Genomic DNA, 18118 nt, shown 5'->3' with positions numbered 1-18118 from the left:
AGCAGCATCAGCAGCTCTGTACTCCTCCCTCTCTTCCCTTCCCTTCCTTTCCATCTCCCTTTCCCTTCCTTGTCCCCTCTCTCCCCCCCCCGCTTCCCACAGCTTTTGAGAAATTGCATTTTATTTTCTGCGAATCTTGATACTTCGTAGTTTCTCCCCCCCCCCACCCCCCCTTCCCCTCCTACCTCCCCCTCCCCCTTCGTCGGAAAAGGCACACGCACACAAACGCAGAGAAACAAGAGAACGGAAAGAACCGCGACCTTCTGCTGCTGCAAACCCAGAGAGCAAACGAAGAGGGTATTTGGCTTCTACCCCAGTGTAAAACCAGCCCCCTTTAATTACTCGCCACCTCCTCCGAGAAAGAAAAGCAAAGAGAAGGAGATAGTGGAGAAAAACAGATCTTCTACGTCTGGCGTTTGGAGCACAGGAAGCCAGGAACTGAAAGATGGTTGTGGTTGCCTGTGCTGGCTGCAGGGCAGCTGTCTTCCTCTGGATTTTCAGCAGCATCAGTTGCAGAGCCAGGACAACTCTGCCTGCTCGTAAGTACTCTAAGAAGCATTCAAAATTTCAACTCAACAATAAGGCAGGGGGGGAATTTTCACAGTTCTGGGAGGTTGTTTATTTTATCTCTGGTGGTTAATCTTGTGTTTGATTTTTTGTGTATTTCCCTGTGTATGTGTACACTGAGGGTTGATACTGTCACATCAACCTTCCTTACAGATTATTTTAGTGATAGCTTGTGTGGAGAGTTGAAAGACCTGCTCTGTGATACAGTCCTCGTTCTGCAGTGAAGTCAGAGATGAAAAGCAATTGAATGCAATCTGTTCAAAGTTTGGTGCCATTTTTGGTTGTTTATTTTTCTTGTTGTTTGTTTTATTTGTTTCCCTATCTTCCTCACAAGGTATGCAATTTGCATTTGGATGTAATTTGTTCCCACAATTTTGTGAGGAATAAAAGGAGATGTGAACAGTTTTCCTAACTAGTGTTATTTTAAGGACCAGTGAGAAGGAATTTTTGTCTAATTTGAAGAGGGAAGAATGTTGTTAAGTTGATGAGATGGAACTGAGCCAGGGCCACTTTTTCTGTGATTGCAGTTTTGCTTCCCATAGTAATATGAGCAAAGGTGTTTTAGAGGAGAGAAGAAACTGCCCTCCTAGGGAGGCAGAAGCGGAAGTAAAATGTTCAAATATCAGCTGAAATGCTGAACTTTAGACTGGCAGTACATGAAACACCTAAAGAGGACCCAATTATGCTATCAGTGTGAAAAACATCAGGCTATTCGTTGATTTCAATGTATATTAGATAAACCATTTAACACTGTACTGATCTGTCGTTTCCAGCAAGATGTTTGCAGGTAGATGTCAGTGTTTTTAGTTTCTTCTCTTCTGATCATGTAAAGCATCTTCCATTTGCAGAGTATTTTTGAAATACATACTGAAGCATTACATTTTTGTAAATTCATCAAAAATAGAGAACACTTTTTACTTCTGTCACTGTTTATAGAGGAAAGAAATGTACTGAGTGTTACAGATAGATCTGTAAGAATTGTGTACTTGTGAATGTGAGCTGATTCTACTGTTCAATCAGGGAACTGTCTTAGAATGTAACATATACTGCATAGGTATGTAGTATATACATCCCTTTGCAGGATCATCTAACTAATTTATTTGTTCTCTTGGGGGCGGAAATGAGCTTGCAATAATTAGTAGCATTGTTACTTTCTCTGTAGGTTCCTATCTGTTATCATCTGGTATATACTGAAAAAATAAAAACTGTTATTGCTCCAGAATTTCCTGCACTTAAATAATTATTTACATGTCTACAGAAAACGTACAGCACTGCCTGCATTGTTTCTTGGTCTGAGAGACTATGGGATCTTCATTTAATTTTTTTTTACCTTTAATTTAGGAAATACATAGAAACACTAAGGATTATTGTTTATTCTTGAATAGCTATACAATTTTTCTAGAAATAACGTATATTATTTCTTCACAGATCTTTTCAAGATCTGAATGATAGGATTATACACATACATACAACAATATGATTTAACTTGTCAGAAATCTGTTCCTGGAAACTAATATTCTCCATTCTGTTTTTCTGTAAAGGATTTTGATATTATTTATTTATGTATCTATTTCTATCATTCAGTAGCAAATTACTGTAGTTTAATTTGAAAACAACCCATAGGAGGTTATCTGATTATCTAACAAAGAATGTTTAACTTTTCAAAGAAGTTAGTTATGAATCTAGTGTTAACAGCTACATTACTGTAACCAGAAATTCCGTTAATAAATACTATATATAGTGTTAATTAAAATGTAGCTATATACATTTCTATCTTTAAGATGTTTTTAACAGATGTTCAGAGATTCCTTCATATTATTATGTCATCTATAGCATTAATTTCTGACTCCTGAAAATGAAGTGGAAATCAGATTTCTTTAATGGGAAAACAAACAGCTAGAAGTAAATGTCAGCCTCGAAATTTCAGAAGAGGGAATGCACATGGTTGGAATCTTTTTTTCAAAGCTTCAGCAATGCTAGGGAAGTGGTACCACAGTAGGAACTGATGTCCTATATTACAGTGTTTTAGTGCACCACTTAACTGGTTATTGTTGCACACTTTGATGTACACACTGATTAAAATGCTGCATATTTTGTTGTTTGTGATTTGTATGCAATTGTTCATGAATGCCATTACTGTTATTTTTTTTAATTTATTTTTTTCTTGATTAGACAATGCATGAAGGTGTATTTTTTTTTAATTTATATTCTGTTTATTCTTTTGTTTTCAGTTGATTTTGAACATCATATTGATAATAATTCTCAAAGACTTAAAAATAGTGTCAAATATAATTGATGTACATTTCTTGTATGTGTACTTCCTGTATTGCTATTTTTTTTAGTTTGAAGTAATTAACAAAAGGAAGTTCATTATTTTCAGTATATGTTAGAACATATATAAGATTCAAGACGTACACTGAATTATTAATCTCTAAATATGAGGTTGCTATTCATTATTTTCTTGCAGTCTGTTTGTACTCACAGAGAAAAACGTAGTTTTTGGAAAGAATAGAATTGGGTATCACTTATGATAATGCATCTCAAATTTTTGACTAATTTGTGATGTCAGTAAGTCTATAACTGTTGTTAAAATGACATCTCTGAGTACTTCTCTCTTGGTTCAGAATGTGATAAATTTGTAAACTCTGAATCTCATCAGTTTTTTAAGGCAAAGTGAATGCTGAAAGTCTGTTTTTATGTACAGTGGACATACAATATAACAGATACTCAGATAACATTTTAGATTTTATCAATAGTTATGATTTTCATGTTTCAGCAACAATTTCTGTTTGTTGTTGTTGTTGTTTGGTTTTGGAATAACCATACAGAAATCTCATGACTTCTGAAACAAAGAATAATGAACAGCTTAACCAGGAGAGGTCATCACAAGATAAAAATAATACTGAAAATACAAATTTAGTACTTTATAGTCTACATGGCTTAAACAGGAAAGGATAAGAATAAGGCTAAGACTGACTTCCACTTGTACCCTTCTATTAATAAAGAAAATGTCAAGAAAATTGAACACTGGGTTGCCTGACACTTCATAAAACAATAAAAAACATTCCCTTCACAGCTAAGGGTTTTTTTGTTTCTTTTGTTTTGTTTTCCTTTGTATGTGTATGTTTATGTTCATGTGTAATGCAGACCTAACCAACACAGATCAACTAAAACTCACTTATAGTTCTGATACTTCAGTGCTTTTGTAGTAGGTCCTAAATAACCATTGAAGTTCAACTGCACCTTCACAATAATTGATGTAGAAATTGAATAATGGATAAGTACAGTGAATCATTAACATTTGTGGAAAAGTGAAAAAAGTGTAATGAATCATTAACATTCATGGAAAAGTGAAAATATGCATATTTTACCTTTGAATATATGTTACTCAGATTTTCTTCATTTAGTACTTGCTTGGGTAATTAGGAAAAGAACTAAATGTGATGTGAGGTGATGCCCCTTTTGGGAGAGCAGTGTACAGCATGGCAACAGAGATTTAGAAATCATTAAATATTTAGGATTATAGAATTTATCCTTCCAGTTCATGGTGTTCAAATGTTGAAAGGAGAAAGTGTGGGTAAGGACCATATGTTCTATTAAATGCACACTTAGGTACAGTTTTCTTCCAGATAATTTTTCAGTCACTTTGTGAAATAATGTGAAATCTAGTGAATTCCTCTTGAGTTTGGTTATGTACAAATAATTAGTTTTATTTTAGCTCTTTTTGTGTGAATATTACATCAGAGATCCCACAGACTTTAGTTTCAAATGCACCAAAACATTTTTATTTAGGTTAAAGTTTTAATAATCTTTTGTATCCCAGGGTCTTAAAGTACAAATAAACTGATCTTTCAACCAAGGGCACAGATTTATCCAAAGACCATACATTTTCTTAACATTAAAGTTCTTCTTACTTTTAGAATATTTTTAGATACAAACTAGACTAAAATTTTCATGAATTATTATTCATGAAAAAAAATCATGTAAATATTCATGTAAAGCTAACATTCAAAATAGAAATTAGTGTGTTTATTAGTTATTAAGTGACACAGAACTGAGTTACAGTGTTCAGGGTGACCTTTAAAATGAATATACATTCACTAGAACTCTGTATATTAATAAAATATTAATAAATATTCAGTTGTCTTTTCTCAAATAGCAACAGCAGCTAAGGCCAACACTGGAGTGAAAAGCCAAAATTTCAAAGAATCCTTAATTTACATTTGTGCAACACTGCCTGACTGCACACATTTGTCTATATACAGAAAGTCAGATGCAAAGTTTAATGCATCCTGTGAGCAGTTATAATCAGTTATAAATGTCATTGAATGTATGAAAAACTGTTCTATGCTTGAGTTCCTTTTGCTGCAGTAATATGAACTAAGGTACAAAAGACGCTTTAGTAAGTGGTCTGGTCTGAAAGAAGGTTTGAAAGTGTAGTTAAAGACCAGGAACAGAAAACTTGTCTCTGTGAAAAGTGGCTTTGTCTTCTGTAGGGAGATAAAAAATACTTTCTGATTTGCCATCATATTTTTACAGAAGCAATTTTATCACTTTTGAAAAATTTTACTTCATGTGGTTGTGACAGTAAACTATAGCTTTAATTCTAGTTTGTTTTTTGTTTTTCTATATATATTTAGAAGCTGATTCACCTCTGAGCAATTTGACCAATAGATCATATAAAGGATAACTGGATAAATCTGGAGGCGTGTCATTGCCCATGCCTGTATTCCCTAAATGTAAAGTCATCCTAAGTTTTGCAGAAGTACATAGACTTGAAAGTGTATGTATGGTTTCTATCACTTCACACAGAGAATGATGGAGGAGCAGGAATAGTCTCCTCCATCAGGTGAAACTCTGTAAATCTTTAAAATTTTAGAAAACTGTGGCAATACTTTGAAAGAGGTAATTTGATCAAGACACTATTTCCAAAATCTGTTCAAAATGTATCCTTTGAATGATAAAGAATTTCGTCTGTGGAGCAATTAATGCAGTTTTTTGTCTTTGCTCTTTTCTCATTGAAGTAAATAGAAACTGTGCCACTGATTTAAAGAAATATGTGGTTATGTTTTCAGTCAGTGAAAAGTTCACCATTCAGGCCCTAACACCATAGAAATGTTTAAAAATTCTTCTTTGAACCCATATGGATTTTACCTTTATCACACTTCTGTTCAGCTACTTTATTGGTGTTATGTTGGTAACTATTCTGAGACCACCAACTAATTACAGAATAAGATGATTTTCTAAATGTGACAGGTGATGGAAATTCTGGTAATCATTAAAAAATTCTTCTGATTCATTTTCAGTTCAAGATTAGAATTAATCATAGATTGAAAGATGTTCTCAAGACCATGATTGACATTTTGAAAAAACTTAACATTATTATTTTATAGCTCTGCAATTTTACAGATTGCTTTACAAAGCTGAGGTCTTTTCAGCTTGAGAAACTATTTCAGTATTCGTGCAATGCTGTAGTAGCAATTGTATTTGTTCCTTAAAGATTGATAATTCAGAACAAAAAAGGGATATTGACTTTCACATTTGTCTCCTTCTTCCACAAAATTCAAGTGATATTTTGGGTTTACAATCCCTTATGAAGGCTCATTCAGACATTTGTTAAGCAATAATGCTTAGCCCTCTATGGGAGTGAAATATATATTCAAACTTGATGTAGATATTTATCAGCATTTTTTTTAGTGTGTCTTTTAAACAAATCAGTAAGATCCACATGACATAGCTAGAATCTTCATTGCTGGTTTTGTACTTGTACCAGTAAAAACTGATGTTAGGTTAAAAAGTTAAATGCTTGAAAACAAAACAAAACAAAACAACAACAAAAAAAACCAACAGCTAGAACTACTGTCTAGGAGCCATAGTGTATCAAAACAGATTTAGCCAAATGATTTTCTATGCCACAAATAAATGTGATATATGAGGATGAGCATCTATTATTTATTTAGAATATTTGAAAAATCATTTTAAAGGGAAGTAATTAAGAATTACTTATTATTATAATTATTAAATCTAATGATTTTTTTTAATTATGAAAAAGAGTAGCTGCATCTCAAATGGAGACAGTAAAATATTTTCTTTACACAGGAATAGGGTGAGAGGGAGTAGCTGTCCCAGCAAGCAGCAGTTAGAATTAGAAGACAAATTTATTTCTTGAGAAACTGAGTCAGAAACATAGACTGCACAGTGCAGTTTCTGCTGGCTACATGCTTTCAAGGTTCAATGAAGTGTACACTAATATGCTTTCCTTCAGTTATACATCATAGGTTCATAGGTTCAGAGGTTCATAAGGTTGGAAAGGACCTACAAGATCATCTAGTCCAACCATCCTCCTATGACTATCCCTACCCAACTACTAAATCAAATCCCTTAGCATCAAAAAATGTTATACTACTGGGCAGTGTCAGTTATATGACGTATGTCTTACCTGCCTCTTAATCAGTATTTCCAGGAAGTTAGAAATGATAGGTGAGCTCTCTGTAAGCATGGGATGGTATCCAACTGAGTTTCAGTCTTCTTCTAGAAACACATACCTCCACAAACTTCTGCTTCTACTCTGTAATCTCTTTGCCATTGATCACGTACCTTCTTTCTCATTTTGTTAATCATCTTTCTGCCCTCCCTCTACCCTTCCCTCCAGTGACTCTACACAGTTCTGTAAGATTTTTATTGATTCATCACCATATCAAGTAATTTGCTGAGCTTGAAACTTCACTGATTCCTGATTAATTCATCCGTACTTGAAAGCTGGGTACACATGTAATAATTCAACTGAAATTTCTTTACTGCTTAATTGCTCTGTCCTAATCCTAGCGTGTTAAATCATATAATCAGATATTATAAGTGACATTAAGATATCTTTTCTTTTTTTTGTCCTTAAAAAAATATATTTTATATATAATTATATATATATACATATATACACACATATACATACATATATACATATATAATATATACATATATATATATAAATGTTTTTATTAATATTTATTTGTAATTATACAAAAACATTTCCTCTCAAATTTTCAGCCAGTGTAGTGTATTGTACATATGGGAAAGTCTGCTTCAAAAGAATTCTGTGAGAGAATCATGATCCTAAACCTGCATACTCATAGCTTAAAAGGCCAATAAGAATAGCTGATCTCAGCTACAATGATGTGGTTTTTTTGTTACTACTTCTACCTGCATGTGGAGTTTTTGCTCCAATTCATCCCAGCACAGAATTCTCTCTGGAACTATGCCATCTTCATGACTTTACTCATGGCCTCATAGAAATATGTAATGCTTCTTTATACCAGCTGACCTAGATGACACAAGCTTGAGACACATGCAAATTTAAAGTCATCTTTAGCTTCAAAGAGTATATATTTTACTGGAAGTCAATAATAAAGATGTTAAACAGTGAAGGGCTGAAAATTAGAATTGCAGTGGTTCTCACTAGAAAACATTCATTCCTTTTGCTACAGTTACTCTAAGACATTTAGCATGTCACATTCATAAGAATTATCAGTGTTTGTTAAAATTTTGTACACTGCCTTTCAAACACCTTCAGAATTATAAAGGCATACTATTGCAATATGTGGAAATAGACATAAATGCTAAAATATGTAAATTTGATGTCTTCTAAATTTGTCATCACAGAAAAACAAAAAAGAAAAAATAACCCTTCAAAACATTGGAGTGCTTCAAAAAGATCTATTGTCTACAAATCAATGTTCATTTGTACTAAATTCTATTTATTTCCTTAGAATTCTTATTATTCAGTTTCTTCAACTTTCTCTAGGGTCAATGTCAGTTGATGAAGTTTGTAATTACACAGTTCATCTTCTTCATTATTGACAACGCATACTTTCTTTCAGTCTTCTGAAACATCTTTACTTTTTCTAGGGTGTCTGAAAATCAGCAGTAACAGTTCTCAGAAGCCTTCTCTTCTCCTGATTTAAAACTGTCTGTCCTTGTTAGCTGCTATTTAAAATCTTCCTCAGTTGCTATTGGAATGCAAATCAATTTGTTGTCACTGAGATCTGACTATGAATTACTGTTTGTTTTCCTAACACTGTATGTTTTTGGTGTTTTCTATGATTAACAATTTAGCCACTTGAATAAAGTCATAGTTTGGTAGGGATCATTTTATTTCTTATTATTTCTTTCTCTTAAACAAACAAACAAACAACAAAAAAAAAAAACTTGATTTCTTTTTCTCTGTGATTAGCCTTGTGATTTCTGTGCATAGATAAATTAAGCCTTGTATCCTTTTTATTTTATTTGTTTAGTATTTCTTAGACTCTGATTTATAGAATCCAAAATTTCAGAATGGTTGAGGTTGGAAGGGACCTCTGGAGGTCATTTGCTTAAACCTCTACTCAGGTAGGGCCACCTACATCAAGTATCTCAGGACTGTGTCCAGACAGCTTTTGAGTATCTTTAAACACAGAGACTTTTCTACCTCCTTTGGCAATTTTTTCAAGTCACCTTCAAAATTAAAAAAAAAAAGAAATAAAAATCCTGACAGTCAGATGGCACCTCCTGTGTTTCATTTTGAGACTATAGTCTGGTTTCAAGTTTCGGTGGACCCGTTTTTCCTGCCTGTTTAGTTCCCTCTGGATGGTAGCACAACCCTCTAAAATATCAGTACCTCCTGCTGTTTTGTGTCATCAGCAAACTTGCTGAGAGAGCATTTTGCTCTATTATGAAAACCATCAACTAAGATATTGAATAGGGCTGGACCAATATTGGCTTCCATCTAGAATTTATCAGGTGATCACTATTCTCTTAACCAGGCTGTTCAGCCAGTTTTCAGTTCACTTATTGGGTTGCTCATTCAGCCCATAAGAATTTTATGCTGGACAATGAATAAATATTTGCTAAAGTATATGTAGCCAATATGTTCTGCTCTCTCCTCATCTTCCAGGACAATCAGTTCATCATATAAGTTTACCAAGTTGGTGTGACTTTACCTTGATGAATCCACGCTGACTACTCCTCATGACTTCTTGTCTTCTGTGACTAGAAATGGCTCACATTAGTTATTCAATCATCTTTCCAGTGACTGAGGTGAGACAGACCAGCCTGTAGTTGCCTGGGTCCTCTTTCTTGCACTTCTTTGAAGATTGGAGTAACTGTTTCTTTCCCCAAACATCAGACAGCTCCTCAAGTGTTCAGACATATCTTCAATGATTTTGAAATTATTCTTAAAAAAATCAATAGTCTAAAATTCTGATGAGGTCTAGCTACTACTGCTACTACTGGATTTATATCACTATAAAAGAAATCCAAAATATATCATTAATATTAGAAACACATACGCAGAAAAAATGCATTTGGAGAAAGATCTACAAGACTAAAAAGATCTCTATTCAAGGCCACAATCAGTAGGACATCTGTATTCAAATAAATATTTTAAAATGTCTTTAAAAAAAGCTGAGTAATAAGTTTCTGAAGTCATCTAAATATTCCTGAATTTTTGATACACAGATTTTATTATATACTTTGCTGAAATGAGGCAACATACACATTAACATATATAAGAATCAAAATAAATGACTGTTCAGGTGTTATAACTGAATAATATTACGAGTATTGAAGTGTCTGTTAGCTATATTGTTGATGATAATGACCTTTTTATGATATAAATGTATCATTATTTGATTAAAATGTTATATGCATATATTTAGGTGATAACATTTTATTTTCAAATAACTGCTTGTGATAGTATAGGAATAGTTGCATCCAACTAAAAAAAATAAACTACTATAACTGACATAAACTTTTTGAAATCAGATTTTTTTTTCCATGTATACATACAGGCAATAACATCATCCAAGGGATCTGATGTATTTTGTTGGTAATATATAATGATGTATCCTCAATTTTTGTTTTGAATAGAGGGCAGTGTCTTAAGGGAATTAAATCTGATTTTAGCTACTTCTTCAGGCTGTCTATGTGATTCCATCTGTGGCAGGGGAAATTGCTCAGGCAGGGACAGATTATTTAATAAGTTCCTTAAGATCAGTTGTAATTAGGCAAAATGGAAATCAGAAACTGAATATAAGAAATGTGACACGTTTCTCACCTAGCAATGAGTTTGGAACATAGTTTGATATTTGTTGTATTTTTAAAGATCCTATGTTAGCTGAATACTGAGAATATATTTTTTCCCTGTGTTACAAATGCAGATGTTCACTGGGGAGTGATGGTGTCTTACAAGTTCTTCTACTGAGTCTGGTCTCCTTTTTCATAATACTACATTGCCAGACTTTCAGATAAAAGATAATTGTGTCCATAGTGTACACTTGATAATGTTAAATTTGAGCCACTCTGGCACGTAGGAAACAAGATTTTGTCTTGGTATCTACTGAGTATAGGAATATAAACCTAAATTTTCTTTTCCCCAAGCAAAACAAGTTTGGTGACTTAGGAGTTGCAAAAAGGGCTATGAGAGGACACAGCATCCTGGCAAGTTTGGGGAATGGTAACAGTAAGATCTAAGGCAGTGCTTGTGTTGGTGACTGTATGGCAGCTGTTGTTTACCTTTGGAATATAGTTGTGAATGGTTGGTCTGTACTGTAGTGGAAAATGGAACTCCCTGGTTATTGCTTCTAGAGGCAAGTTGATGAACTGTCTCCATGGAAGTGTCTTATAACTGCAGGAGAAGAATCCAATAAGTCTGGAATGAGATATAACATATGGTTGTTGCACACCAAAAACTTAACTGGATACTTTAGTGTATAAAATCATTCATACATATTTAGTATTTTCTTTTAATTGAATTCTTTCTTTCTTTTTTTTTTTTTTTTTTTGTCATGGCGCAGTCAGTCAATTACATTTATTTTCTGTTCAAAATTTTTATATAGATATTACATTCTCACATGCTTTTCAGTGGTACATGATCAGTAATTACACTGAATTCTGGTAAAGTTCCAATGGAGTAATTTTTCTGTAACAGAAATATGAATTTATTGCATTTTATTTTGACATTTCTCAGTTACAGTCTAGTTAGCAGATATTTTTCTCCGGTAACTTTTTGAATTGTAAGTTTCTGTTTTTCCATATGTAGGTATTCTTGATGAAAAAAAATGATCCTTTACAGCTGAAAAACATAAGGTATCCTAAGTTTTTCTGGGCAATTTGAACTTTCAATATTTTACCATACCAGTGCCCTTTAACTGAATGACTTGGGACTTCATAATAGGATATACTGCAAATATTTTGAAATATTTTAGTACTTCAAGTGAATCAGTCACCCTCTATTTTAAAACTGACTTTGATCATAATGCTACTTTCTATGTATCTTGTGTAAATAAACACAGATAAATATAATTTTGCCGCTGACACTTTAGTTCTGTACATTTCATTCTTTTTAACATCAGAAAGCTTTACTGAGCAGACTGGGAGTTTCACTTATATCTGTCATATTTAACTGAAATTCGGATATGTAAATTATAGAAAATGGCTGAAGGTATTGGACTGTGATCCTTTCATGAATAGAATTTTAATGGAGTAGACTTTTTTCTTTTAATAAACCATTAACTAGAATGGAAAAGATGACAAATTTTTGACATAAGTGCTATGACTGTCATGAATAGACTTGTGTAGACAATAAACTACTGTTCCTTTTAAAGTAGTTTATTTAAAAGTACAATGCATATTAGCAAAATATGAAGGCTTGCTTTCCTTTCACTGTGGAGTACGTTGACGAAGTCTACCACTACCCATGTTAAAAAACGTCCAAACAAAACAGTCTTAAATTATATAATTCCTTTATTCTACCCCTTTAAAAAACTGACAGATATAAGCCTCAAAGGAAACTGATTCAGTAACAACAAATCAAACTTTTGCCTCTCTTGAATGCCTCACAGAAACTGGCCTTCTTTTGCTGACCTACTTTTCATTTGAAAATATGATCACCTTTATCTAATAAAATTGAAGGGTGTGGAAGAAGATGTTAAGTTATCGATCTCATCCATGAATTCCATCAACATTTTCATTTCTTAAGTGACATTATTAAGCAGCAGATATTATTAGGCAACTTGCTGCTCTCCCTTTGGTAAAATAGAGTGGTCCACATGCTAAAAGTTGTCTTTTTTTTTTTTTTTTACCACCCTTCATAATTCATTCTAAAGTTCTTTCTTTTGCATATTTTCTTCCTGCTATATGAGTTTGGACTTCAGGTGGGTCAGTGACACATGGCAAAGAAAATCAAAGACACCCTGTGTTCTTACTTCAGAATGGCCCCCAAATAGTTTTGAGTACAACTTTATTCTATTCATAGAAACATTTATTGCACCCAGCCCCACCTGCTGCCATCCCAGGTAAAGGAGGCAGCCTCTGCACCATGGGAACACCACCCTTGCCTAGCTGTTTAACAGAAGCGGATTGTAAATGTAAGCCTTTGATAACCTCAGCCTATCAGCATTATAGTCTTAGGGATAGACAGCAGCTCTCAAAGCCTCTTCAGGAGATGCACCATGACATCAGCAGTGATTGACGCTGGAGGCCCTGGCCTGAAGTTCGACTGCAATGGAATGAAAAATCACAAGGAAAATGAACTAGACTCTGAATTCCCAGCTGTGACTGCAGAGCCAGTTCTTAGTGCCAGACTAGAATAGGGTTATGCTAATCAGATCCTGGTTTATGATGATGAGACTTATCTGATGCAAGATGTAGCAGAGGACCTAGAAATTGAGACTGAAACAGTGGAAACAGTGAAACCATCAGATCACGGAAGGAATATACTCTGCACGGATAAGACAACTGAAGCTGTGGAGGCCTTGCTTCATATGGAGTTTCCTACCTGCCTGAGAAATGCTAGGAGTCCTGTGGAAGTTTTGGTTCCTCCTTGTGTGTCAACCCCAGAATTCATCCATGCATCCATGAGGCCTGATGTGATCACAGAAACTGTGGTAGAAGTGCCAGGCTGATTATATCACCTTACCAGACGAACCTGAACAAACGGATTAATCTCCTGTTTGAACATTTCCAAATCCAGTAAGAGAGTCTTCTAACAGAGACTCCTTTCAATCCAAACTCAACACCCTCTGGTCTGAGCAAGATGCCTCCCAGTCTAAGAAAGATGCCCTCCAATCTGAGTGAGATGCTCTCCGGTCCAAGCAATATATTCTCCAGTCCAGCAGAGATATCCTCCAGTCTAAATGGGACTCCCTTTTAACTGAGAGAGATGCCTTCCAGTTCACAGTATTTGGTCTCCAAACCAAATGCTCCCACATTCAGGCTCACTGAGTCATGCTTGAAGCTGATCTAAATTCCTTCATATGAGACAGACTCCAAGTTGGCTGGAGAGAGTATTGAAACTGAGCAACCTGATCAACCACAGGAGGCACCAGAATCGATGTCAGTTGCCCCTTTAAAAGGATGGAACATGAAAAGAAGCTTGGATCCCTTAGAAGAGAAGAAAGAGGAGGAAGAGGAGAAAGTAGAGGAAGCAGACACTGTAAGAGAAGAGGAGGAAAAAGGTCCAGAGGAGTGGCTCCAAGATCCAAGGTATCCAGAGGTTGGACTGAGATCCCCAATAAGATCTAGGGGGTAACTGCAAGTCTTTGAAAGAACAGGAGGTGAGGAAGACATTGTCACCATTACTACTCAACCTCTGAAAATGAATGAAATTCAAGGTTTGAGAAAAGATTTTTCACGCCACCCAAATGAACCTATTGTCACCTGGTTACTTCACTGTTGAGACAATGAAGCCAACAGTGTGTTGCTAGATAGTAGAGAAGCTCACCAACTGGGTAGCATTGTCACCATCAGGTAGATTGAGCTGCCAAGACTAACGTGGCTCAAGTAGAGTTGGACTGGCAACACAAGGGTGAATTATTTCTATTGCCGTGGGCCCATGAGATCTCAAGACATCAAGGAAGAGATGCAACATATAAGTGGGCTAGAGACAGAAGGGTGGACTTAACTATGAACACTATTGCACATTATTCATGGCTGTGACACATGGGCTGCAATTAAACAAGCCAAAGGACAAAACCTCTCTAGAGGGGAAGGGTGATGGCAAAAGTATAAACATGGGGAGGTGTGGCAGGTTGATTATATCACCTTGCCACAAACTCATGATGACAAGCATTATCATCAAACTGTAGGGGTTTTAAGGGACCTCTATATGTGTGTGGACCATGGTGGAGGCACCCACTGGGTGGGTTGAAACATATGCAGTACCCCATGTTACCACGCAAAATGCCATATTAGGTCTTGAGAAACAAGTCCTATGGATACATGGAATTCCAGAAAGAATTGAGTCATTTCTGTGCTAGGGTCTCCAGACCTGGACACAGTATTCCAGATGTGGCCTCCTGAGGGCAGAGTAGAGAGGGACAATGCTTTTCTCCATGACAGATGTGGAGCATTTCTTTCAGTTTTGCTTACTTGCCTATTTGTCAGTTGGTCCCTGAACAGAGTCTGAAACAGCATTAAACAGTTTAAAAAATAAAAATAAAAATCAAAGCTGCGCTCAGAGAAAGTCAGTTAGCTCCAGAACAAAGATGTACTCAGCAAAGCTGAGTCACTTAAAAGTGACATCTTTCCCTCAAGAAATATTTTCAGGAAAATTAAATAAATTTTCCACGCAGAAAGGTCGATCAGACCCTCTCAGTTTGTTGATCACTGTTAATCAATTTAAATGCAAAGACAAAGACTACTCCTGCCTAAATATGACTCAGCCCTGAATGAGTATCCAGAAAGAATTAGTGACATTTCCTGTTTGTAGTTGATAAAGCCATCACTGAGTACTATAATATATATGAACTCCCCTCTACCCCTACATTCTCCCCTCCACCTACTGCCGAGTTTGATCTGGCCTCCTGCTGTCTTTGTAGGTCAGTCAGTATAGACAGTATGGAAGGTCAGTCAGAGCAGATTACACAGATTAGGAATTATAAAAATACCTGTGCTGACACTTATTTTTGCAAGAGATGAAGGAAATTTATGATTGGTAATTGATACTTAATTAATATTAATATTGATATTAATATTAATATTGATACTAATTAATTAACTTAATTAATATTTTAAATATAATAATATTAAATAATATTAAATACTAATTATAATAATATAATATATAGTAATATTAAATACTAATTAATTAACTTAATTAATATTAATATCGATACTTAATTAATATTAATACTTAAGTGTGTTGAAACACTCAAAAATTTGAAGCCAGACAGAATTTGGGAAAAAGGTGCTCGGATGATATCCTTCATATTAGAGAAAAGTAACAGAACCCTGATTTCCCCGAGTCCACCATTTTTATTATTATCTTAATGATATCAAAGAGCTTTCAGCCATTTCTCTTCTGTAACTTCCTGTTTCTACTGACTCCAAAACATACCTGTTACTGGGGTGTTCCAAGAGAGATGTAGGGATGATATAAAAACAATTTTATGGGCTAACAGAGGATATTATTAGCTTATATCAGTGTGAATCACATTCTTTTTGTCCCTATGTTACCTGTCAGTACAAAATTAATATGTTTTATTAATACTACTCTTCCACTGAATAATCTGTTAGTTTAAATGGGCACTGCTGATTAATAATATTGTATACGGTTCTTTCTAATTGAAATAGCAAAAGTTTTTCTTGTCATCAAATTTAATTGATAAGTCTATTGATAATATAAGTAGCAGTACACAGAAATAGAGAAAAGCTGATATGAAATTAAACAACTCAGATGGTAGACAGTATTAGATAGTAATTTTCTTCCTCTATCAGATCAATTTTTCTATTAATAAAGTAGATTAAGAATGTTATTTTTCCTTTTTATTTGAAGCTATTTTGTAATGTGTTTGTAAATTCCTTGAAACCATTAGTGCACTGTACTGTCAACTAAATGATGGTAGTTATGTTAACCTATTTTCTGCTTTCTGTTTTATTTTCTCCTTTTTCTCTCTCTGCACAAGTGCCATCTGCCCCGTATCAAACATTTAATTTAGTTTTCACTGCCATATAGACAGATAGGAGTTGAAGGCTGACCTACTGGATAGCAGATCTGCAGAGTAGTGTCTGGATGTCCTAGTGGACATGCTGACCATAAGCCAGCAGTCTATTCATGTGGCCATGAGGTTACCCTAGGCTGCATTAGAAAGAGTTCAACCAGCAGTTCAAGAGAGGTGATCCTCCCCCTCTACTCAGCCCTGCTGAGGCCACATCTGGAGTACTATGCATGGTTCAGTGCTCCCCAGTACGAGAAAGTAATGGAGCCCCGAAAGCAAGTCCACTGGAGGGCTACAAAGATGATTAAGAGGCTGGAGCATCTCTCCTATGAGGAAAGGCTGAAAGAGTTGGGCCAGTTCATCCTGGAGATGAGAAGACTGAGAGAGGACCTAATTAATATAAACAAACATATTAAAGATGTGTGTCAACAGGATGGGGCCAGGCTGTTTTGTGTGGTGCTGGGCAAGAGGACAATAGGTAACAGTCTCAAACTAAAACACAGGAATGCTGTCTACATTTGAGAAAAAACTTCACTGTGAGCACTGGAACTGGTTGCCCAGAGAGGTTGTGGAGTCTCCTTCAGTGGAGGTATTCAAAACCTGCCTGGATGCAATCCTGGGTAATGTACTGTAGGTGTCCCTGCTTGAAGGAGGTCAGACTGTGATCCCAAGTAGGCCTTTTGAATCTAAACTATAGTATGATTCTCAGAAGAGCTGTGAACTTTAAAACAAGACTACTGGATAGGATCCTGATTCTCCTCTTCCCTTTTCTCCTTAGCTCCCCTTTCTGCTACTAAATTATGGAGCATTTTCTCCCTTCCTCTTTTGTTTGCTGTTAATGTTAACCTACCAACTCCTTTTATTTCTGGTTCAGAAAGAAGGTTAGACAATAGCATAAAACATATTCTTAAATAGGCTAGAGGATTATGGTTATTTTTCGGCTTAAGAAAGTAATATCTTTTCCAACTAGATCTGGCCTGATGACTTCTACTGCTTCAAACAAAAAGGGAAGATTAAGTTGGACTTTAGGGCTGACTGTCGCATCCAATTTCTGGACATAATTATTTGCCGTATCAGTCAAGTCCCATAGAAATGGTCTTCACAGTCTTCAGTCATTTTTTTCTTTCTGCTTCTAAAGAGCATTTATTTTAGAATTATTGCAGTCATAGAGAATATTTATAACTTGAATTCAAAAACCACTCTTGTTGCAAAAGATTTGCCTTTCATTAAATAACAGCATTATTTCTATTGTAGACCATGATCAGAGATGGGAGTTTTTGTCCCCAGTGGGGAAGGACATTATTTTTGGCTTTATATTAAATCTGGAATGTGGTAGCATTGTGATGTCGTGTGTATGTCATGAGTATTTTTGTAAAGGGCAAAATATTCTCCTTTTTTTTATAATTGCACAGAACTGATGATGATCTCACAAAGCAAATTCTCAAACATTCATTCAGATGAAAACCCTGGAATATTATGTTGACCATTTATATGAATTGCGTAAGTTGTATTGAGTTCACATACGAGAAATTATTTTTCAGAAAGAAAATTGATTTGACATTTCTCTAACTCTCTGTCTCTTG

At 35.0% G+C, this 18118-nt stretch overlaps 1 protein-coding gene across 1 annotated transcript in view; it reads left to right on the top strand.

Moving 5' to 3' along the window:
* The first annotated feature begins 439 nt into the window (after window positions 1-439).
* CNTNAP2 (contactin associated protein 2) overlaps window positions 440-18118 on the top strand; it is a 677682-nt gene continuing 660003 nt past the window's right edge. The window contains exon 1 of the mRNA XM_065752999.1: window positions 440-539. Coding sequence (XP_065609071.1) covers window positions 446-539 — 94 coding nt within the window. The 5' untranslated portion in view covers window positions 440-445. The remainder of the gene's footprint in view (window positions 540-18118) is intronic.

The sequence above is a fragment of the Cyrtonyx montezumae genome, unplaced genomic scaffold (genome assembly GCF_038088225.1).
Source record: "Cyrtonyx montezumae isolate F1298 unplaced genomic scaffold, pur_monq_1.0 scaffold_8, whole genome shotgun sequence".
Classification (NCBI taxonomy): domain Eukaryota; kingdom Metazoa; phylum Chordata; class Aves; order Galliformes; family Odontophoridae; genus Cyrtonyx; species Cyrtonyx montezumae.
This window is presented reverse-complemented; position numbering and strand designations above follow the sequence as displayed.